General features: G+C 40.2%; 1 protein-coding gene across 1 annotated transcript; it reads right to left on the reverse strand.

Moving 5' to 3' along the window:
* Positions 1-610: 610 nt before the first annotated feature.
* On the reverse strand, positions 611-24,627 carry NELFA (negative elongation factor complex member A). Its single transcript, XM_048304240.1, has 11 exons — positions 23,940-24,627; positions 16,622-16,793; positions 15,333-15,494; positions 14,331-14,420; positions 12,381-12,511; positions 12,142-12,211; positions 11,227-11,315; positions 9,963-10,074; positions 7,518-7,774; positions 6,415-6,514; positions 611-4,923 (listed from the first exon to the last, which is right to left on the reverse strand). The coding sequence occupies exons 1-11, from the start codon at positions 24,189-24,191 to the stop codon at positions 4,739-4,741; spliced, it is 1,620 nt and encodes a 539-aa protein (XP_048160197.1). The 5' UTR covers positions 24,192-24,627; the 3' UTR covers positions 611-4,738.
* Between the last annotated feature and the right edge of the window lie 902 nt (positions 24,628-25,529).

The raw sequence follows: 25,529 nt of genomic DNA on the forward strand, positions 1-25,529 counted from the left end.
CACACATCTCCACATAACACTGTAAGACAAACCTTCATGCTTATCACAGAACCAGACCCTAGGAACAGTACATGAGCATGAAAACAATTTCTGAACACCCACAACAAACCCCACCCAAAAAACCACCAATCCCAAACCAAAACACACCCACCTTCTGCTGCACTCAAACTGCGAGAAGCCACCATTGCTCCAATTCGGAAAAAGGCAGTGCTGTAGAACAACAGGGTTTATTCCACACTTCCACACCTCATCCACAGAACCTGTGCATGGCAGATCCTCCTCATACCATCAGATCTTGGCTGTGCCTCGAGTGCTTCCGCATGTGCACACCCACACACTGCACCCAGGGCTCACCAGCTTGCAGTGAACCCACCCAGAGAGCAAGAGCAGGTATTTCAGTAAATCTACTCAAAAATATCCTAAACCAGCAAAACCAGCACTTGTCAGCTTTGAAATGCCAACTCTGAAATGTACCTACAGAAACAATGCCACAAATATGAAAAAAATACACATTATCAGGCAATTTGGCTGTTTGGTCTCAGGCTGGTGGTACAACAACTCAACTGTTAGTACAATGAACAACTTGATTATTAAGAAGAGTATCAGTCCATTTCCTTAGAAAATCTAAATTTTTTATTATACATACTGTATTACACTGAAAATACGTACCCAAAGACAGAATATTTTGAATTTACATCTGTACAAAAAACCCCAACCAAACAAAAACCAATAGAAAACATACGGGCTATGCTATAGATGTGACATTTTACAAAATGACAGTTTTTGTTAAAGGCACCAGATTCCCAGAGGGCTCTGGCTTAACATTTCTTAGTCTTTTTTTTTCCAGTCAGATCTTACAATGAAAATGTGATTCACTCTTAAACCGTGTCATGTCAAAGTCTCAAGATTCTTTTATCTAGACAAGTGGTCTGCACTTTGACACAACTTAGTGAGAGAAATGACCAATTCCACATAAAAATGTCAAGCAACTACCAAAGGCCCCTCCCCACTGCATCCAGCATCCTATGGTATTGAACTGAAAGACTAAATGGCAAAGCCACCACTGAAAATCAGGTTAACCACAAAATACCAGCCCAGTACTAGAGTGCTAACTGTACTAAGCCTAGACTGGTTTGTATGGAGATAACTACAAAGCATTAGAGTTGCAAAAGAATGAACAGAAAGATGGAATCTGTGATCAGAAGTCTTGCTCAGCATCCTTGTTGGGCTCCCTTTCTTAATTACACTCATTGCACTCTTTCTGGTCCTCACAGCACACACAAAAGAAAATGGAGCCTTCAGAAACCCAGCACTTCACTATAGGGCAAGTTGTTGAAGAAGCCTGGGTAAGATGAATGTGCTCTTTCTCCCCTGAAAACAAAGTTTGGACAGGAAAGGGGAAAACACAAGCTGCTTTCATTGCTTCTTTCTCCAGTATTTCATACTCAAATCAAAGAAGCTAATTCATATCATGCCTAGGCTTGCACAGACAGGGGCTTCTCTACAAGCAAGGGCAAGAGAGACTGGGACATCCTCCTTGATGAGGTGCAGTTCAAGCCCAAAGTTCTAAAGTTTGGGCGTGCTATTTCCTACAACTTCATGCTTGGATAGAGGGATGAGGAAAGGACAAAACCAAAGCTTTAAGAAAACCCTGAATTACTTCTCTGGTCAAATCAGTACATCTGCAAGTCACTCTAGAGTAACAAAATGTTTTTGTTTAACCTTACAGCACACACACTGAGCCTCACTGAATAGCTTCACATCCACATGACTGAGTATTCAAGACAAAAAATGTCAAGTTCCAGGGCCAGAATTTGTTTTGTATGTAACAACTCCAATATATTGGAATTTCAATATTGAAACTGCCCTTTCTGATTTGTCTGGCATCATTCCTACTTTCAGAACACAGATTTGATGGTTTCATTTGCTGAACCAAAGAACTCCATGTAGTTTTACTTCTTACTTTATCATTTTAACAATGTTGCAGAAACTTCCCTTTCTTTAGGCATTTAAGAAACACTTTCTAGATACACAGATCAAGTTGAAGTAATGCTCTGGTATTGAGGGTCATAGAGTGACTTTAAAAAATAATTTACTTTTGCAGTGTTAAATTGTCTCATCCTAACGAGTCAACGGAATTAAAAATATACTATAGCTCTATTTAAAATTTCCATTTATTGCATATGACTGACTTTAGACAAAAAGGCCTGGAGACCAACTGCATTATGCAGCAATTACAAATAGCAGCATGGTTAAGCTTCCTACATACTACTGCACTCAAACGACTCCACTGGATTCTAGAAGGGCTTCTTAAGAGCAGAGGGACAGCTATTTCCACCCCACAGCACAGGTCTGAAATGCAGACTTTTGTGGACCCAGAAAGTTTAGTGAGGGACCACCATTAATCTCAAGCAAGACAAAAGAGCCACCACACAGCAGCTCCTGACCACGACTGAATTGCACAGGTCTTGCATCAACAGTTTACAATGACAGAACACACCCCTCAAGCCAGCCAATTTTCTAAATGCTCCTTAACAACTGTATCTGATACTTGTAGCTCATCTAGCAAGCACGAACAATTGAGACAGAAGTATCATACATGTTTACAGAAAACTGGTCATCACAAGGAAACTTTAAGATCTGAACGCAGACAACAAAAGGAATGTCACTTTTCTTTAAACCTTTCTTCTAAAAGATGAATACTTTCATATGCTATTGTTAGCCCTCACTGTGTAACGCTCTAGAATCAAGTAAGTTATAACCATAACACATTCTACTGAACTCCTAAAAACTAAAACTCACTACCCATCCTCACTTGTCAAGCTGTTTTCTAGCTGTTTATGAAGAAAAGTTGCAACCAAAATTACAATCTATGTTGTTTCTGAAATGGGTAATTCTGGGGAGGACAGCCCCAATGTGACAGTAATATGTAACTTTCGCACTAAAACATGCACAACACTCTGTAATGGCAGCAGTTACCAACAAATAACCTGCCCATTACAGAGCTAGAACATTCTGTATATTTGCTTAAATAAAGTTAAGAAATCTACGCTTTTGGTCACATCTTAAAACACTGCAGAATACAGGGTTGTTTTTTTTTTAATAATATTTATATTTGCCCTGTCCTGTTGGGTAGTTTGATTGAAAAACTAAGGTTAAAATGCAATAAAAATTCCCCAATAAAAAAAGACTCTAATCAAACATCTAAATGTCTTTATTAGTATACAAGTGTACTAGGGGATTTGGTCTGCTTTCTTTTCAGAAAAAAGAAACAAAAAAAAAAAAAGGAAGCCTCATTTCATCCTAGAAGTTGCACTTCAACATGAACCTTTAAGTCAGCCAAGGTACCTCCTCAATACATCACCACTCTGCTACTCATCTTTGTATTTCTTCCTTCTAAGCAGCATTCCCAACCAAGCACAGCTCCACACTCAAGTACTGGCAGAAACCAGACACTGAATCCAAGACTCCTTCAAATGATGAAGCCAAGTCTCCCAAGAAGGAATCCTGACTTATGTACATAAATCCTCTCAGTAAATGCCAGCTTTGTTTGTACTATTAAAGCCAGATTACACCAGTGGTATGAACAGAGTTATAAAGAAAAATGTGCTTCTACTAGCAGAGGACAAGTACAAGGCACATTTATACACCAGTATAATTGTGGCCACATTAGCAATTATACTGATAAAACTATACTGGTAAGAACCACAGCTACAGTCATTCAAAACTTTTTGGGTCAGGGCTCGGCAATCAAACACATTATGACTGCTCAACCAAACATAGATTAACAGCGCCTCAAGACAACAGAACTACTTCTTCTCAGATACATGTCCAACCATTTCTAGGGCCATTTTTAAATTGAGCTCCCATTGGTCTTGTGATGTAGTTGTTTCCCTTCCTCCAGGTAAGTTATGCTGGGCAAAGGGCTTGCTATGCAAGAGCCATAGACCAACTTCTACCCCAAGACTCCTACGGCAAGAAACTGCCACTTCAGCAGCGACAAGCCACCATTACTTTTATGATTTTGATGGGTTTTTTCTTCAGAAAGTTATGATACTCAGTTTCCATCTACCTCAAATAATGCCAAATATAGATTAACTCATGCTGGGCATGTACACTGACAATATAGCAAGTTAACAAAGCTGCTCAATCTCATCCTATGACCCAAGCATAAATAAGCTAAACATACAGTGGGTACCTTTAGGCACTGACATCTACCATCTGCAATAGTTATACTGCAGCTGAAATATAAAATTATGACGCACCGATCTGTGGTGCTTCAGACATCCATTCTTATGATAGAACTCATGTTGCCAAAGAAAATGTTTTTATAATAAAGATCTGTGCCCTCAGTTAACAGCAAACCGTGAATGACTGTGCAGTAGTCTTCTCTTCTTGTACTTAGCAGTAAACTGCTCTCATCTGTAACCTTTCAGATGTGATCTCCTTTTTCAGCATCTTGAACTGTAGGAAAACAAAAACACACCAACAACTTCCCCCCCTCAAGATCATCTTTCCCTCTCCCAAGACTAATAAAAAAAAAAAAAAACCAAACAAAAAGTGAGTTTGACACCATCATCTTCTGTGTTCACCGAGCTCAGTTTGGTTGCAGAGCACAGCTTCTACTCTGGAGGGTAATAAGACATGTACACATGAATGCCATTTTATACAGTTGACATACTCTATGAGCTGGTTGACTCTAAGCTTGATTTGGTCCAGTCTGCTGCTGCTGCATCTCTTAGGAAACATTAGTTATGGGTTTGTACTTCTTGAATCTGGTCCATTCACCAGTAGCATAGTTCATTTCAAAGACTGTGTCAACCAACATAGTGGTGCTGCCCGTGCCATCTGCCTTTGGTAAATCTTCTGTATGTTCACTAAGCTTAATTTGGATGATGTCACCTTGCTCTTGGCAAGGATTCTCTGCAGAAACAAGGAGAGAAACACGTTATACATTTCAACAATGTATTAAACAAGGTAGGGGTTTTTATGCTTAGAAAAATAACCCCAAAACCACAAATAACAACCTCAGACCCAAAGCTGAGTAAAGCACATAGCCCAAGATCTTCTCTGCATCCACACTCCTGAGACCATGCTTTAAAGATAACAAAACCAGACCCCAAAAGATGAAGCTCAAGACTAAAGTAATTGGAAGAACAAGAAAAGAAGTAGTAAAGCCGCCAGTGTCATTTCTCTCTGCCTCAGAGTCAGAAGAGAAGCTTATATTTAAAAGGGAGTTAGTAAACTTGAACTACCACTTCCTTTACTTGGGATACATTTTGTAGTTAAATGCCTCAACAATTTTTAGCTGTTAAAGAAGCCCAAAGAGCTTCATTGAAACCACTAGTCCCAGACTCAGTTCCATGCCAGTAGAAGTATTAAATGTTACACTTCAAGGTACTGATATTCAAGAATATCAGTTGGCAGTTATTCATCCAACCTTCAGAAGGTGCTGACATTATTATTGAAGTAATTTATATTAATATATACTTTACTATATATGTGTATGTGAATCTGTATCACATACACACTTCCAAAATAGTATTTTACCTTGTGTTAGAAAAAGCTGTCCATGTAGATATTAAAGTACAGCCCCCTACTGCAATTTGAAGTAGCATCTAGTACTAAAAGCACGGTCATTAATGCAAGATGTACCAAACTTAAAGCGCAGGGATCACCACAGTAACTCTGCTCTGGTCATCCTCACTAGTGTATTGTGTTAATCCAAATTCATGAGCCACATTTAGGCTGCAGGACTCTGGTGATAAGAGCCCCAAATACCAAATTAGAAATCAGAGCTAGTGCAGATGATGGGAGTTCACTTAAGGACTCTTTAGCCCCTTCTCATCTTACATCTGATAATCTTCTAGGTAAAACAGCTTTGGTCTATCAAGGCCAATACATAACAGGATCTGGCTATGAGACAGCTTATCTCCCCATGATTCACAGCACCAGTAGTTATCTAAAGTCTGAGATAACAGCTGCCAGTTTCTAAAGCAGGGAATTAGCAAAGAGGTTCTGTACTACCCGACTTGTACATAAACTTGCCACAACAGAATTTACATTCATTGGTCCTCTAGGCAGAGCCGTAGTACTCAACCAGTCTGTTCACTGCTGACCAGCTGCCTTGTTTCTCTTCAACCCTAAGCCATGATTCTACAATGAGGTCAGTTATACTGTGGTCCACAGCTGTTCCGACAGACCAGTTGACTTACTGGAAATGGACCCTAAAGACCCGTTTCCAGGTAGTTAGAACTATAATTCATACTATGTGGAGTCCAGAGTAAAACAAAAAGAGTCCAGCACTTACAGACAAAGCTAAAGCAAAGCACTCTCACATGCACATTTAGAAATGCTAGGCTGTATTTCAGATTTGTGTATTCAGAAGTAAGCTAAATTAGTATCAATACATGCCTCTGGATCCTGCCATGAATCCAAGTATAAGAGCCTTTTCTGGCCTTGTAACTTTGTTTGCAGTCTTGAACATTTCCTGTGCAGCATACATTTGCTCCCTCTGTAACAGATACAAAAAATGTCAATTCCAGTGGAGAAAAACCCTGCCAACAGGGACCACATTAATACCCACAGATGGGCATAAAAGAATAAGGTGAAAGTTTGTAGGACCTACAGAAAGTTAACAAAAAAGGCATCTTAATTTCAAGCCTTCCCCTCTGTAATACTTACACCTAACACATCAGTGACAACTGAATTCTGAAAAGTCAAAATAAAAAACCTCCACCTTCAAATAGGTACAGAAACACGTGAGAAGCTTAATGTTTATGTTATCAACTTTGTGTCCTTTATAACATTAGGAAAAGAAGAAAAAAATCCAGTGCTTTCTCTACAGTCCAACAAACCCAGGCTTGCAATAATTTCAGAGGATTTTTTTGCCTTTAATAAATGCAGTAGAGATACTGAAAAGAAATCACCCAGCTTGTTAAAGTTCAGATCTTGCAACCCAGGCTTACAGATGTGCTTAGCAAAGTCTTCAGATCAGCTGCATCTTGAATTGAACTTCAAGCATGCACATAATACATACCAAAGTACCAGGAATAAGAAGCTTCAGCATATATCCCCACTCTCAGGCTTTGGAAAATGTGTAATGGGGGGATGAGGTAGATCAGAAATAAAATCTTTTACCTTAAAATAATCTATTGATATATTTTCTCCTACTACAGCAATGTTAGGACAATTTTAAGCAATTTATATTATGTGCAATTGGCTGGGCAACTTCTGCTGGAAATACACTTTCCTCCCAAAATTCTTTCTAAAGAGCAACACATTATTTTACATAACAAATAGCATTAAATAATGACATTTTACTGCAACATTAACATTGCACAACTAAAAATCTTGTGATTAACAGCAATACTAAACCACAAAGTGTTTTTGTAACCTTCGGTTATAAAAAAGCAGCCTCAAACACTCCATGATCCAAAGGCCAAGAAATGCCAACATATAAATGAGATCCAATCCACATCAAAATCATCAGTTAAAAAGAGCCTGTTTTAACTTACTGTAAGAGAGAGGCTTTTCTTCGGTGGTGGCTGTTGCTGAGTCTGGGGGGCCACTTGTGGTGCCTGTGCCGCAGGAGAGATGGCAGGAGGTGTGGTGGGTGTTAGGGGTGAGGTAGGTGTAGCTGCAGGGGGATTAGAGTTACTGTTGTACATGGGTGTTCTTTGTTTGAACTGTGCAGGGAGAGTTGTAGTTGCATTTGGAGCTGCAGGCTCTTCAGTCTGTCTGTTGGTCTGCAAGGCCTCTCGTGCAGAACCAGCTGCAAAAATCAGTCAGGATAATTAAAAACATAATCCACAAAAGGGATTAGCATCACCAGTGGTCTTTAAAGAAAACTAAAATCTCTGATGATTCATTTTAGCACAATTCAATATGCCATCTAAGAGCCATATGAAAAAGTTGAGCTAATGCTCTTTCCACTCAATTATTTTTAGAAATAATTAGACAACAGAGTAACTAGCTGTCCAGTATGGGTTGCACTATATTTACCATGAAATTTGATGTTTAATGGACATGAGATTAATCAAATTGAAACTGCTTTATTTACTTTTTAGCTTATACTGCTGTAACAACTGTACTCTGATCCTACCAGGATTGTTGCTGTACTATCACATAGAAGCAAGTCCAAAAAGATTTCATCAGTTTTTACCTAATGTAGCAGCAGCTTTCAAAGGAAGTGGCAATTAAGTAACAGATACTGAAAATACAAATACACTTCAACAGATGTCAGAATTAAATGTAATCTTCATAAATCACTCATTATTTAAACACTAGCTGCTAGAAGTTAAAACCCCACAACTTTGACAGGGCTTAACTCTGTTCTTTCTCAAAGCTGATCCATTCACCTGCACTAAGGAAGCTATAGTATTCCCACTTTGCTGCAGCTGGAGGCAACTTATGAAATAACAGCAGCTTGACCATGCAAGTTACCATCTGTCCCGCCAGTGGTAATTACCCAGTGGACACTATGTTTTTTTGCAGCTCTTAGACACAGGCACAGCTGCTTAAGCACCCGTCACAAACCTCATGAGATTTAAGCTGACCTGTTTACACTGTGTTAGCAGCAGACTAAAGGCAGATATGGATGAGAGCTACACTGATACCCTTCAGATCAGATTTTAAGAAATGAGAGGTCTATGGTTCTCCACCTTGGCACAGGAATGGCAATGGTTTTAGCAATATTGATATTTTTCAGTAGATGTGGAACATTTGAGAGGATAAACATTTGCAACTATTAGTTATTCCTTAATTTTGTACAAGTTTCATTACTGGCTTTATCTCTTGTCAGAATAACTGACTTTCATAAAGTAACGTCTTAATTATGCAACCTCAGATTATATGAGGCCCAATCTGTGGATATTCTGTGCGCATCTTATATCAAGGAAACAGTTTTATGTTCCTGGTCCATAAGAAAAGCTAAATACTCCATACTCTTAAAGGAAAGAATAGAGAATAAAGAATTTTAAACTAGACTTTTCCTGCTGTTGAACACAATGCCACCAATCTGGAAAACAGTACTATAGCTGCTGACACACTTATGTGTTCTTGGCTGCATTCCTTCTGGAGATGCCAATTTTCTGCCAGAGAGAGATGTGCATGGACCTTCAGAGAGATTCTGAACTGTTTTAAGGCCAAGTGAAATGACTGGGTTTTGCATATGTAATTTTCCATAGTGCACAAAATGCCACACCTCAGAAGCAAAAGTAAAAATAATGTATTAAACTGAAATGTCGGTTCTCTGTTAACAAACAGATCTGGTCATGAATCTGGTCACACACATCTGTTAGCACAAACTGACACATCCCTTTGAAGACTTCACACAGAACAGGGAAGGAAAAATAAAATTAAGTGGGTCAAAATAAAAGTGTAGGAAATAAGGACTTGTAAAAACTATTTTTTACTACTGGCAATTTTCTAGAATTGAAAATAACATAGCACTTTTCAAAATATGCAGGAGTCCTGCTATTATCTTTGTTATACAAACGTAAAAGAAAAATGGATGGCTTAATCCCAAACTGTGTGAAAGGTAATATGCATTTTCCTCTAGAAATAAAACTGACTTCTGAAAGCAACTGTTTTGTATGTGCTAGCATGTGTGTGCATGGAATATATACTCCAGACTTATACTGATTACTCTTTGGGGATTATAAAAGCCGGATTTTCTATTACTGTGTAAGAAAAAACAAATCAGGAAATTATTTTGCTTATTTGACTTAACTAGAAGTCACTCTAAAATTTAGAGCCAACAATTATTTTCTTTACTTAGGTTAAATGACATGTCTGGTTACCCCAAACCCAAAGGCTGGAGCCTTGCAATGGATTTTACATCGCTAAGGTGGAGTTTCACTCGAGTTGAGGGACAGGTTTGTAAATAAAAGAGCAGCCAGACAGTAAAACTGTACAGAGTTGGAGGTATCAGGTCCCAAGAGCAAAGAAGCGGCTGTTACCTGGCTGTGTTTCAGAGCTTGGGATGTATGAGGAAGACGGCACCACACTGGGGGTAGCAGGTAAATAACTTGTAGAAGGTAGTGCAGGCTCATTGTTCAACGAGCCAAGTTTCTACAGAACAGAAAAGAAAGTATTAAAGCCACACTGCAAGCATTCATGGGCTGTTTCTGCATTTTAAATACAACTTCAACATTAGTTTTACTAAGATACTCCTTTTGGGAACTTAATTGCAGACTCCTCTGTTAGGAGTCCTACCTAACAATCTGTTCAACACTAACTTTCTACTTCAAACATTAGAAATTTGTGCAGATGGCACTCTATGAAGTAATTACACTCTAGGATTAAGTGAACAAGCAGAGAAAACATGCTCTCCACCATTAGCAAGCAGAACCTGTGTTCATCCATGGGCATAAGGTCTACTAGGATATCACCCACAAGAACACAAAGGCCTCTAGGACTCAGGGAAGCAGAAGGCAGCAGTAACAGCACAGGTAAAAACTCTGTTCCCACTGAAACAGGCAGTCAACACCAACATGACTGATGCCATCCAGGCTGATAAGGCTACAGAAAAAGCCTAATTTTGTATTTAATTATACATGACACTGAGTACACAGCATAAAGATAGCAGCATGATTGAAGATTTCTCTGCCTGATCCAGTCTTGTAAACATAACGGGGTGAGAGAGGAAAGAAGTTTTGAGGGGAATAAGTCTAACAGACAAATAATTTAAGGTAGCTCTACAATATAAAATAGGGACATTCTGTAAAATGTGGAACTCGCTAAAAGAAAGATTCTCTTAGCACTGCAGAAAGAGAGGCAATAACCTTCACTCCTGACTCTGGCCTACCATGTTCTGCCCATATGTTGGCCTTGGAGTGTCACACATGCCCAACAGACAGTTTCTTACTCAAAACCAAGGGCAGGACGTAACATTCTTGTAGAAGCGACGTCCTGACTAACAAAACAAAGCTGCACCACGTTTTCTAATATACTGTATCTGAAACAGGAAGAAAAAACCCTACACACGACTTGCCCTCCCCTCTCCCTGACTGAACGACTTCTAGCAACTGGTTTGCTTTTTTGTTGGAGAAAATATAATGGATATTTGAAAAAAATATGTAAAAATTTTTAAATAAAGAGACACGTTTCAACAAGTGAGTAAAATACCATTGCAGTGTTTAAGTGGTTTAGAATAGCACATGTCAAGACTATTTTTTTTTTTGACTGGTTGGTTTTTGTTTGATCAATTTTGCTTGGTTTTACCTGTGTAGATACAAGGCCAGCAGCATAATCTGGGGTAGCATTTTCTACTACTGTTTCTTCTTTGGCTTGCTTTTCCACAACTTCCGTATCTATTGCACGAAAATGGAAGTGAGTCCAAAATTTTTTTCTGAAATACTGAATATACTTTTTAAACAAAGGTATAAAACCACATTTCTCAAAGTCTACTAAAACATGCTTGAAGAGGTATATGCTGAAATAGATACAGTAAACTCCAAACACAGTTTTGTAATGAACCCAATAATGAACGGAACCACAATGTACACGATACAGTAACTGAGTAATTTGGTATTAGGAAGCATGAAAGCCCAAGCAACATTTTAATTGCAATTATGGTTTTGTTCTGAGGTGTTATTTTTTTTTGTAACTAATACAAAAAAGTTGTTTTGGGAAAAATATGCTGCACAGTGTATCTTCTTGATATGGTTAAGAAGGGCACTACCCTGTCACTTGCCTTAGAAGCAGTGTATCAGATACTATTCACTTGCTAAGATCTCTGGGTCAGAATTTTGGAGAGTGCTATAACGTTTTTCAACATTACTTTCAATTAATTTACTTGGCCATACAGCCAGCAGAAGTGAGCATATCAAAATAACCCAGAAAAATTCCACTACCAAAGCCAGTCACACCTGTGGGCTGCCCAAAGCACAACTGATTAGTTCAATCCTTTCACATGACTGAGGTATATTACCTAGGCACAAGGCAATATGAGTAGGAGCATTGAGACAAGTGAAAATCCTCCCTTAAAACCTATTTGGGTTGGTTGGTATCATCCCCTTATTTCTTAAAGTTTAGCTCTGGCTAAGCTTTAGCAAATTAAGAACAAAATGGTACTACAAATCTTGATCCTATTTGCAGGTGTACTGATAGCCTTTGTAAGTAGAATGCTGTACCAACCTAATGTCTTTCTTCTTCTCTTTGCTTCACGGCCAGCACCTACCATATCCAGCTCAGAAATATCTAGAAGCTAAAAAGAAAAGACCACATAGAACTTACTAACCATTGCTAAATGTATGTAGTTTATCTCTAAATATCATGCTCAATTTCTTTTCCTTTAATATATTGATTCAAATCAGCAGCAGAAATTCACTTCAGGTGAGAGAAGAACTGAGCAGAAAAACAAGGAGTGCACCTACCTTTACTCCTCTTTCTTTGCGCAAAGGTGTTCTTGAAGGAGGAATAGGAGTTCTATTTCCAGAAGGACTAAATACACTGGGTGCGGAAGTACTCCTGAACGGAGCTTGTTTTGGTATTCCTTTGAGTGGTGCTTAGGGAAGAGCAAAGAAAGCAACAACTGAAATATGTGTTTAATTGGTTATGAAAAATGCTTTAAAACGAGGTCTTCAGCTCTTCCCCTTCTTAACACACACACTACTTCCCCTTTAAATTAAAATGTTTATAATGTCAAATTGTCTATAACACTACATGTCCCTCAAAGGTCAGATTGGGTTTTACCCTTCAAAAAAAGAGTAAGAACCAATCTCTGACCAGTGCTTGCAACCCCATTCTACGTGAAGTAATCAAACAGGTGCACTGCTAACAAAATCTACTTTTCCTACACACACAGATGCTTTCCTTACTTGTAAAAAATAAACTCTGAACATGTAACAGTATAGGACATAAATGTTTTGAATCAAATTATTGGCAAAGTTGCCCTCTGAGTTTCACAATCTAGTTACTTGGTAAAACTGTATATAACCAAAATTCTTAGCCAAGCTTCTGCAGGGCTAAGGGCTTGTGATCTACTGCAAAGGTAAGTTACTGCCTCACACAGGGGTTTGAAATTCTAGAGCTGCTGCTTGCACAAGGAGGAGGACTCAATTTCGGTCTATAGTGCAAACAGAACACCTGCTCAATACTCAGTAGCATCAGCTACACCTGTAAGCATCTGCTTCCCCCAACTCTATGCTGCTGCCCTTCTACCTCACACTTAAATGCTACCACTAAACACAGCAATCTCTTAACTATTAAAAGATTAGGGACACATATACAGATCTATCAGGTCTTTGAGCCTCCTGACAATCTCATCATGCCCTGTAAGGTGAAGATAAACACAGAACTTCAGTTTGAGGTTAGAGACTCTGTATCCCTCTACATGTTGTACTGAAAATGTTTTCACCACAGGACAATCCTCTGACCCATGTGACTACATTTCAGCAGAGCAAACCTCACCTGGTCCTCAACTCCTGTTTCTAGAGGCCAACTGGCTCTCAAGGCCAGGTCTAAAAACTGGCTTTAGTAATTCAACAGCTACACAAAATACCAAGAACTAACAGTCCTTTTCTATAATGGAACAATTTTTAGTTCAAATTACAACTAAACTTTTCACAATTTTTGCATGAACATGAGGCCAAACTTCAGCCCTCAAGGCTACACCTTAAACAGCACTGACAAAATACTTCACAGCTTCCAGCCACAAAATCAAGAAATCACTCAAATGTTCACACTGGTGGCCAGGAAAGTTATACCTGTGCAGTGACTTAAGAGTATGTAACTAATTTTGAACACTCTTCTCACTCCTTATTTGAAAAATTCAAGCAGTTCAGGAACTTCAACAAACAGCTGAAATGTATTAATTCAAAGCTGAAGGATCATTCTACAGGTTTGCCATGTAGAATTCACTGCTCAGCCTTGACTGCAGAGAACACACAGTCCCCCTTTTCTTTCTCCAGACAGAATTATACAAATACAAGATAGTTTCAGTCTACTTCACAGCATTTCAAAGAGCACAGCATACTAGTGTGATCCACTCTGCTCTGTTTTGGAGCAACAGGGTTTAGTCAGGAGTTATTCCTGGAGAGATGCAAATTAAATTCCTGTCAAAGTCTATAGGCACGATCTAGCTGCATACAGTTTAGAAGCATGGCAGATACACTTGCCATTTAAAAAACCCCACACGCTGTTGTTCCTTCTGACAAGACATGTCAGAAATATTTAAGTATCAGGAGAGAGGGAGGCAGAAAGGGAAAAATCCTTTGCTTCAAAAAAGAATTAAGCTGGTAATTTTTAACAGATGGTAATTTTTTTCTTCATCAAGGCCATTTTATCAGGTTTTCTTTCTGAGAACTGATGAAAGTGAGCCATACTTGTTGTATCTATCTTCTTGACCAGTCCCCTGCCTTTGGCATGGAAAGGCACTCCTGCAGTCTTCTTGAGCTGTTGTGCAGTTTCTGTTGCTAAAAGGAAGAAGGGCTTTAGTTATTACAGAACCTCTGCTAAAAATATATAACACATTTGCTTCTTATACAAAATGTTACTAATTAATACATAAAGAGATACGAATAGCAACAAAAAAAGAATTGTATTTTAATTAAAACCCAGGTCATTTACGTGAAGTAAGCACAGTATTTGGAGAAAATGCAAAATCAATATGACTATGCAATGGACAAGGTGGCCTAAACTAAAAGAAATTACCAGAACAGGCAATTCACTCAACAGAATTTTAAATAATTTTAAAAAGTTATACGACACATCATAAAAAGTTACAAATCTTGTATTTAACCAGACCAACTCAAGTTACGTGCAAGAAAGCAGCAAGCTGCTCCAACAGAACAGCAGCTGCAGTAAACTATTTTAAGATCACTTAGTTCAACCAGCTACCAATACATACATGTGCACATACGCTGCCTTGTGTTAAGAAAAACCCTCTTGGTTTTTACACCCTATACAACCACACTGAGTGAAAGAAAGCATTAATCACCATCTCTTGCTCCCTGCTCCAAAAGCACAAGCCAAAATAAAACTACGTTCTCATTTTACTTTTGTTTCAGGAACTTCAACCAAAGCTGTCCCTCAGAAGTCCTCCCAACTGACTGTTAAATATACCCATGAGAGGACCTATCTGTGCTTTATAAAGCTACAGCTCTTTGTATGCCTTGAAATCTGAACAGCATTTAAATCAAGATTAGCATTTTAATGCAATCCTGGCTGGAATGACTTGCACCTGCTCTTCCACAGATCAGTCCATCCTCATCCAGGAAAGCTCTTGTAACAGGAAATTTTAATGTATATCACCATACTGGAGAATAAGACTGAATATAACTCTTCCTTTCACCATTTAATTTGTACACAATCTTAATACTACTTACACTTTTGCAAGAGTTCAGCTCTAAGAGTGGCACTTTTAGGTTTCCTTTTCAGCTGGAAATGTTTCACTGGGGGAGTAAGTGGCCCAGCTAGTGTTGTCAAGGCATTTTTGTTTAAGTACTGGCATTCCAACGGCAACATAGCTGAAGTTTCACATTCACTTACTGCATAAAGAGTTAACACAGTATGGGTATTAGCACCTCTTCGACAGCTAATGACAAAACATTTTACAACTGGACTGTACAGGTGGTTTTAAATTTTAGATTACTTGTATAAACACCAAGAGTAATTTAGTTCCAATTATTACACAATATATAACCAGTTATTAGTATGTTTGTTTTTCATATTAGCTTCATAAAAGCTTCCATTTTAATTATACCTAGTCAAATTATAGGTATCTTAAATATGCTAATATTGTCAAAGAAAGATAAAAATTATTGAATTCTCAGATTCCTTAAAAATTATACATGAAAACCAAACTACTGAATGAAAATCCAAATCACAAGTGCAGACAGACAAACGATCATTTGCGTATAGGAAGAAAACAAAGTGTTACCACCTCCAAGTCATTTAATTATTGTTCTGCTGCAATCCCAGCCCTGAGATCATGTCTGTCCATGGATGCCCGAGGGCTTTTTCTAGACAATGTGCTAAAATAAACCCAGTGAAGTAGGAGTAGTTTTGCATCACCATTTACTGTTTGAAACAGCAACTGTGCAAGTGACTGACCCTGTATTTTTAGCTGCTGGGCAATCTGTATCTACTTGACCATCAGCAGCACAGCTCTTCCTGAGATCAGTCTCTCTCCAGCACCTATCACCTGCTGCCCAGACACTTCCAGCAGAGGCAGCCCCTGCCCAGGACAGTGGTGGTGTTTACACACATACACACTCACAAGGCTGTCCACACAAGACAGAACTTGCTGCATCTTTGGTACCACAAAAGTGAGAAGAGCAACATAGAAAAAACCTCTACTGATTAAGATGCAGCACAGCCTGTCTCTCAGACTAATGAATCCACACCAACTTTTGTGCTGCCCTTCACACTCTGGGCAATAACTGACATTAAGTTCTGATGATACGTGAAAAGATAATTTAAGAAGCTACTGTTCCTCAAATACCAGTTCCCAGTCCAGTAACACGCAAGTCATGAACTGTGGTAGTTCAGACACAAGACAGTGCTTGTTCTGGTACCTCTACTGTTAAGATAGCAAGGCTGCCTGTGAAATGATAGGTTATTCCTGAAAAAAGGCACCACATTCCTGCAATTTTCACCAACAGAAAAGGCTTACCTTTCTCTCTAAGCTCTCCTAAAATATCTTGAACATTGGGATTCTGTTCTTCAAGATCAAGGTTAAGGGAGCCAGTATCTGGAAAGGATTTTAAAATATCAGCTACCATTAAGACCCAGGGGTCTGAATCCAAGGTAGCGAGCTGGATAATTTCAGTCAGTGCCCCTTTCATCTAACAAAAAAAGAAAAAGAAAATGAACCAATTGGAAACAGTTTTAAACAGGTTATAGTTGGATTTATTTTAAAAAGACACAAACATGCACAATGTTTTACTACTGGGGGAGGGAAGAGGGAGACTGTTTCCACAAAGTTATACATTAACTCTAGAACCAAGCAAAGAATGAACCAAGGTAATTTTTTTATACTGCTTTCAGTCAATCTAACCCAAGTTTGTTTTGAGCTTTTGGCAGCTCAAAGCTTTGTTTAGCACTGGGCATTTTTACTAAAATGCAGCAGCCAAGTTTTTACATTACTGTCTCCTTATGTTCTACACTCATACTCCCTGTGGACCCACACCTTCTATTCAGTGATAGGACTATGCAACTAGAATACAAGTTACTTAGAACAGGCATCTAAATGAAGATGTGCCCCTTGCCAGCCTACAGCATAATTAAGCAGACAGATTATATCTGCATCATAATTAAGTCTTCAAAATATTACTTAAGCTTAAGCCAAAATAACCTAATCAATACTGTACTGTTTGACAAAAGTCAGGTATTACAGAAGTAAACACAGCCCTCTAACATGCCACAAGTAACAAGAGTTTTCGTCTACCCAAAGCTTCTATAGTCAGAAAAAAAGTTATTTTTCTAGTTGGAAAAATGCAAAATAATGCATGAAATGAATTTCAAAAGTTTCAATGAAACAGTATTTTTTTTAATTACTGACCAACATATCTGTTGGCATTAAGAAATGAAAACCAAGGTGACTGCAGTCAGGGGTTTACACAGTGAATCTCTTAAATTAGTTGTTTACTTCATTCACAAGTAAGTTTAAACCCCCAAGGACTGAACAGTTGCTTTTTTTCTAAATAAATTTTCATGTAAGCAAGAACAGCATTAGCTTCAGAGAACTAAGATGTTTGAAATATTCTGTGTCTAAAACGCCACAAAACACAATAGTAAAATTACACAAAGTAGTTTGCCATACTCTATCTGCATTGTATTAATGCTGAAAAATGTACAAGCAAGTATAAGGAAATACATGAATTTTGATTTTTCACAACCCATTGTGGCACAAATAGCTTAGTTACAGTCATCGTGTTTCTGAACATGGGAAGACAAGCAAGAGACTCATCTTTGCCTTTATGCTGCATTTCTTTTCCTTTATTTAAAGCACTCATATTAAAAGGTTTAATAAAATAAGCTTACTCTATGCATACAACTCTAAATAAAAGAAATAAAAGTTAAATTTCTGCTCCCCATTTCTCTCCCATCTACTTTTAAAGCTCAGAGGCAAGCAAACATTGACATTTCTCAAGTCCTTTCATCCACATGTTATTGCCCTCTCAGTTTGGAAGGGTTTACAAGTCCACTACAGAGCCAGTTTGTCCTTTACCCCCTGCAAGTTTTAGGGCTCACACATTATGTGCCAGTGAAACAAACTGCATCAGTCCATCTGACCCAAAATGAGCATCTCTCTAGCTTTAAGCTCTACCAGCTCCCTGGTGTGACTGACTGCAGTCACACGAACACCAGAAGCACAAAGAGGAGAGCAAGAAGAAGACACTACACGAGCCAGTTCCCATCTTCAGCAGTGCCATTGATTTGCTTTAGATTAAACTGAGCACATAACCAGGAGCACACACTGGTTAATGTGCTGTCAAATTTAACCAACGCTTACCCAGCGGAAAGAATTGATTTCTGAGGTTCTAGTCTTTGCTGTTCTCCATTGCTCATTTCTTCCTCAGTAAACATAACCCCACCAGAACCTCCACACACTTGTCAATCTCTCTATTCTAACCCTAAACTCCTTAACAAAGTAATTTCTACAGTGGAAGAGGATGACTGTGAACCCTATCAAAGCCAAGTCTTTTGTTCTCTTATCTGTCCTTAAGGAATCAAGGTACTGATTGACACGAAACACCTGGAAACCTAAAACATCCTAGAAGAGCTGATGAATTCATAGCTTTTACAAGCTTTTCTATGGACACCACTAATGCAGGTAAGTGTACAGTACAGAATTTCCTTCATCAAAGCAAAGTCAGGCAATAGCTAGAGGAAAAATGTCTCTTACATCCTCACAACTTACCCTTCATATCTATTTCACAAAATTCTTATTTGTACCAAAAATTCACAGAGCTACATGCCTATACTATTTAAGTTCCTGTACAGCTTTTGTCTGGGCATGTTGCATCCTCACTGCTCTTAGGGCTAAAGTTCAGGCAGCCTATTTATGCCACGACCCACAGCTTTACAGGGCTTTGGTTCCTTCAAGAAAGGAGCTAAGAAACAATTTGTTTGCCTAGCACTCAGCAAATAACACTATCACAAGGCCTCATGACAGAAAGAACATGGTGGAAGAACAGTCACTATCACACACAGGGAAGCAAAGCACACTAACAAGTACTGTGAGCTAACCAGAGACCTTGCCTGAATATGGCTTTGCATTTAAAAAGCCCGGATTCAAGTTTGACTCAGGTTTGTCTTCAAATGGCAATTTAAACACATGTTCCCACTTCACTGTTCAACTGGCAGCTGAAAAGAAACATTTCATTTATGGCTTGAGAATGCATGAAATGCAACTCAATAGGGAATTCTACATGCAGTTTTCCTGTTACTTTACAGGGCACAGCCATAATCCCAAGCTCTTAATTGTCTAAGATTGCAACACTGGGTCAGTAAGACTCCCACCAGCTCCAACCAGCATCTTGTTAAGCATGAATGTCAAGATCTGATGTAACATGTTCCAGTGTCTTTCTCATCTAAAACTTAAGATCCTTAAGTATTTTTCTCAGCCTGCTAGCACATAAGAAAAAGCACAGGCCACAGCTAGAAACATCTAGCAAGTAGGGATCAGGCAGGATGGGAAGAGTCTGGGGACAAAGGGAGATTATAATGGCTGTGCGGGAAGGACTAACAGGACTGTGGGGACGTATAAAAAAAAGGAAGTGTTACTAGGAACACACAACATGACAGCTTCAAGATAACTACTTGCAAAGAATTCCCATTTATTTGCTTTATATTCTGCCTAAATTAATATGTGTGACAATACTTTTAGACAACTGCATCAACAGTTGGCTAATAAACCAAATGAAGCTTTAATCTCTCAGAGCTATAGAAGAGATGATATTTAATAGGTATCCACATTATCATTATAGAGCATTTTCATTAAACTAAAAGCACTGGATTGAAAACACAGTATTAATATTTACATAATACAAACCCAGGATGGGTCAATACCACTACTGTATGTGGTTTGCATTTTAATAATGAAAAAGAGCTGAAGTGGTCAAGAGAAATATTGGATTGAAATATACTACTTTTACATCACAGAATAATTGTGAACTTTAAGCGCAGGCCAGAAAGGTGCACAACAGCCAGTGTGTTCTCAATACAGAGGAATATGCAAGTGTCATGTCCCTTCTTACTCCTTTGTACCCATACTCCACAATTCCCACTTCCATGCATAGATGACTCCTGGTGCACACAAACCAGTACAAAGAACCAGTTTTGATTTCTGCTCTCTTGCAGCTACTGTAATAAACAGGCAAGTCCCTGCTGGGATAGGGATCTTCCTCTCAAGATAATTCAGAGAGCACAGAAGCACAGTCCTTGCTCCAGACTTGGTTGTAACATCTCAGTCTAACCCTGAACAAATAAATTAAACATTGGCATAAAAAGAAAGCTTGCACTTGTCATTGTGAATCAGGTTAACAAGAATATAATATGCAAAATAAACAGAAAAAACCGTTCTGCCAAATTCATAACTGAAACTCTGGTCAGCACTACACTGAACTTTAGGCACCATTTCACATAAGTGCAATTATCTAGAAAAAATTTAGCAGATGAAAAGCCGTAAGATTCAAGAGTTTGCAAGTTCTGCCCAGAGAATTACAGTGGGAAAGGAATTTTTGGTAACTGCCTACAAAACACAAAATTAAAATGAGAGCCAATTATTCTTATTAGTCAGCAGGAACAAACATGTAGTAATGAGGTTCACAGCATGATAAAAAATTAGATTTTTACTTGTCCCACAAGAGTATTATGAGGATTAACTCACTTATATCTATATAATATTTGGAGTTTTGAATGAAAACATTATGCAAATTGAAAGATATTACATATGAGGATAAAACCACTTAAGTGAAGGACTGAGCTTTCAAGAGAACTCATTGAAGATTCACTTGTCTAGACTGAAGCTTTCACAGAGATTTAGAAAGGACCAGGAGCAATTAAATCCCTTCTAAACCAAAAACCACCAGTTTCCTTGATTCCCACACTGCTTGTTACTCAAATGTCTGCTCCCAAACGGCTTCCGTGTTATTCTAAGCTTTAATGAAAATGCTACTATACAGAAAGCAGAAAAAAAATATTTTGAAGAGAAAATAACTCAGTTGAATCTGTTATCTAGAGAGGGGACTATCTTTTAACATGTAACATATCCTATAGCTGCTATCGAGATTCCCAAAGCTTTACAAAGCTGATGCAATGTGTTTTCCAATACAATTAAAGCTTCCAAATGCCAGCTCGGTGCTTCTCGCACATGATCGATACAGACTGGCACACGGCATGGGAAAGACATCTGACTTTCCAAAGAGACTAATTAAGCACTCTCATAGTTAAGTTTAATAATTTTCAGGCATGGGAGTGATTTCCAAAGGACAAATTCACTTCCAGGCAGCTACAGGTACTCTGTCCTGGCAGGAAGGCACCACCCCCAGCACCCCCCAACACAAAAGCAGAGGCTGCTACAGAGATGTGCACAGCACAGCCATTCTGGACACAGACATATTTATCTGTTTTCTGGATATTGTGTGCAAGATACTCCATGCCAATTAAAATATTGAAACTCTTGACAGTAACTTAGGTGACAAATCTGCACAAATAAAACTATCTTAGCCAACTAACCACAAATTATGAGCATCTGATAAGACAACAGCCCTTTCTATCAGCAATTTGGTTACATCAGCTATTTTTACCATCTATAGAAGCAAGTCTATAATGATAATAGTAGGCCTACTAGCAATCCTAAGGGCTTCTGCCTCAGGAGTTTTTCTATTTTAAACATTTTTTTTAAGGTACTCCTCACAGTTTAAGGGGGAGAAAAAAAATCTCATGTTCTTGAAATAATTAAAGATGCTAAGGGTAGATTTCAATCAAGCATCATCAGTTTACAATGAAAAGATTAAACTTACGATTGAATTCATGAACTCTACTAAACTGAAAAATCCCACAATATTTTGTTACAGCCGTAACAAGAGCTTTACATTTGGAACACAACTGATAACTTTAAGGATACACTAAAAGGCACACTGACTGACTTGCTTTTCTCTACATACAGTTTATCTCCACGGCTAACAAAAGCACAGATCCAGGAAAGCTGCTGGCTGCCATCTTCCTTGGGTTTGGTTTGAAACATTTTTACCCACCCAGTGAACACTCTTGAAGCATTTTAACAAATTATTTCGGTTTGCTTAAATGCTGCTCCTTCTAAGAGTTACCATGAGTGCTATTTATGAAAGTCCCTGAGCTTTTTGAAGCTCTTTTCAATCTAAAAACACCACGGATTTTTCTAAACACTGCAATACTAATTTCTTCCAGGCTACTTGGATTTTCACACTAAGTTCAGAAGAATTCTGCAAACTCAACAAGTTCACATGAGCTTCCATCCCCCTTTCTGGCCTTGATTATTTCATTTATCTAAAACATGACCCCATTTATCACACACAAGGATGACAGCTTGTTCACTGGACAGGCACTAAACATGAATATCATATTTTAAAAATTAGCATAAACGTGCTGAACAAGTTTTTTGGGTTTTTTTTAAGTGACACCAGTGTAACACAGTGAAGAATCATACAGATGCATGTGGCAAGACAAACACTGACATATACTAAATTATTGCTTAAAGGTGATGCTTGCCCATTTTCAGACTAGAACTGCACAAAAGCTGAGCATACAATAATCCAAGTTACATACCACACCCTGCCTGGTATATATGTATATTAAACCTAAGCAGCAGCTGTGTCTTAGCCAAGAAAGAAACTGGTGAAAGCACAGCTGAGGATAGTCTACACAGGAAGGTGAAATCTAACTACACACCACTTCCATAATTGTTACCAGGAAACACTACTTTACATGATGGAAGTAGGAGAGGAATTCCTCCAGTCTGGCTGAAGAAATTTAAGATTTCCAAACATTCTCCAGCTATTGCCCCAAACATCTGTAGCTGCCCACTGGTAAGAATAAACCAGGTACAGATGAGGTATGGTCCAGGGCCAAGTGAAAAAGCTTGCAGAGCCAGCTCAGACTCGAGCCAGCCACTTTATTAGCTGGGGTAGGACGGCAGAGGAAAGCACCAGCTGTTCCCAGAAAGGTAAAGAAAGGCAAACAAAAACCACAGCAATTTTCCTCACTCAAGACCTGTCTGCAGGAGGGTGGGGAAAAGCACTGCTCAGTGCAGACCCCAGATCTTCCACTCCCAAAGTTTCAGCACTTGCTGCTGTCCTTCCTAAAGCCGAGATGCTCGACTTGTGACACCTACAGAGCTGCCAGTACTAAGGAAGGAGTGGAGGAAACCGAGCACACACACGACAGCTCCTGAACGATCCTGCCTCTGTCTTAGCCATTGATCAACCACTGACTCAGAAAAGCCCTCTTCCGAAAAGGCACCCAAAACACAGCCCTACAACGAGTCCTTTTGGGCCACACAATAGGTTTCACGTCCAAACTGCTTTCAAAAGGCCAGTGCCAACCAGGGAATCCCCGAAGAGCAGGAAGAGGAGGAGCAGCGGCAAAGCTCCCACTCCACTCACTCCCTTATCACGGGGAATCTCGGCGCTTTTCCTCACACCGAGGACCGAGTCCTCCTAGTTGGGAGACCTTCTTTCCTTATTCCTCCCCGTCCAAGGAAGGCTGCGAGGGAGAGGTGGGGACCAGCCCCATCACACGCCCCTGGCCTGAGGGGCTGCGGCCGCTCGGCTTCGCCCCGCGAGCAGCTCGGGGTCCCCCCTCCCCGCAGCCTCCGTGTGGAAAGAAAAGGGTGGGGGAGGTGGTGCTGGCACTGCCTCCCCTTCTCCCCTCACGCCATCTCCGACCTCTCCCCCTCACACACACGCGCGTACCCCGCTTCGCTGCGACTCCCCACCGGCTCTCACCTCATCCACCGCCCGGCGGGGCAGGTGCAGCATCCCTAGGAGCAGCTTGAGCTTTACGGCCGAGGAAAGGCCGTGGAAACAGAGGCGGATGTTGTCGATGACCGAGGCCGTGAGCAGTGAGGCAATGCTCGGCGGCGCCCACAGCTCGTCCGTGGAGCCCAGTTTGTTGTGCAGCCACAGGCCGGTGTCGCTTTCCCGCATCGACGCCATCTTGGGAGCGGGGCGAAAAAAGAGGGGATTCTCGACGGGCATTTTATGAAGGCACCTAAAGGGAGGAAGGGAGGGGGTGAGGACCCCTGCGGGTCGCCGTCTTGTTCGTAAGCCAAAATGGCGGCGCCCAATGAGGTTGTGCTTGGGAAGGCGGAGGCTCCGCCGTAACCTAAAATGGCGGCGCCCAGAAGACGAAATGTAATAAGACGCTTCTCATCTCTCAGCCAAATGCAAAATGGCTCCCGTCACAGCTTTTCATCCGTATTGCAAGATGGCGCCGCCTCACTGTAGAGAAGCTCCTCTGTTAGCCCCAACTCATTGTCCATCACAGTCCGCCGTGACTCCTTCTGGGCAGGAATGGGAGGAGAACCGCGAGCGGGCCGCCGAGCCGCGGCGGGGCTGGGAGGCAGGGCTTCCTCCCCGCGGTGGGTGGGTCCCCTCGCCTCCCGGCGCAGCGCCTGGCGGAGCACCACGTCTCCTTCCCTCACAGCCCCCATGACCCCGAGGGCGGGTCACCCTTTCTCTCCGCGCTCCTCCTGTCCTGCCGCGGCCGGCCCGTGTTCCCGCCCTGGCGCCAGTGCCCCCTTAAAATGCTTTCAGCCATGGCCGCGCCTCCCTTGGGAGCTGCCCGCCCAGAGCAGCTCGGGCGAGGCGGGGAGCCCTGGCTGAGGTGCTGCCTCTGACAGGGGCCGAGTGTCTCCTCCATGATTTTTCCCGGAGATTGGTGTGTTGCGTGTTTCAGCCGTGTAGGAGGTTACCTCGGTGTCCGTAGCACAGGGAGTAGGCACTCAGCAACCCGCAGCGCATAGATTTGTGTTCCCTAGCGATTCGGCTCTTTGTTATTTAAATATGAAAAATTAATCAATTGCCTAAATCCCGGAAGATTCAGCAGGTTTTCAAGTGCAGCATAAACGGTTCATTTTAGCGCGTCTCTGGTTGAAATTAAAGTACAGGAGTTGTAGGGGTGCAGAGCAGATTCTGTTGGTCTCTTTCTCCTAAGTTTTTGAATGAAAACGTTTTCTTTACAACATTCCGCCTTTAAAAGACGTTGTTTACAACCTGATTTCTCTGTGAGAACAGAGCAATTGTTGCCCAGGTGCTTTATATTTCCTCAATATGGAATCACAGAATCCTTTAGGCTGGAAAAGACCTCCAAGATCATCGAGTCCAGACATCGACTCAGCACTGCCAAGGCCACCACTAAACCATGTCACCAAATGCCACATCTCCACGTCTTTTGAACACTTCCAGGAGTGGTGATTCCACCACTTCCCTGGGCAGCCTGTTCCAATTCTTAACTACCTTTGCAGTGAAAATATTTCTCTTAATATAAAATCCAAATACCGCATCGTGGAGTTTTATATTGTATTCTTTTTCTGA

Source organism: Corvus hawaiiensis, chromosome 5, assembly GCF_020740725.1.
Source record: "Corvus hawaiiensis isolate bCorHaw1 chromosome 5, bCorHaw1.pri.cur, whole genome shotgun sequence".
Taxonomy (NCBI): Eukaryota; Metazoa; Chordata; class Aves; order Passeriformes; family Corvidae; genus Corvus; species Corvus hawaiiensis.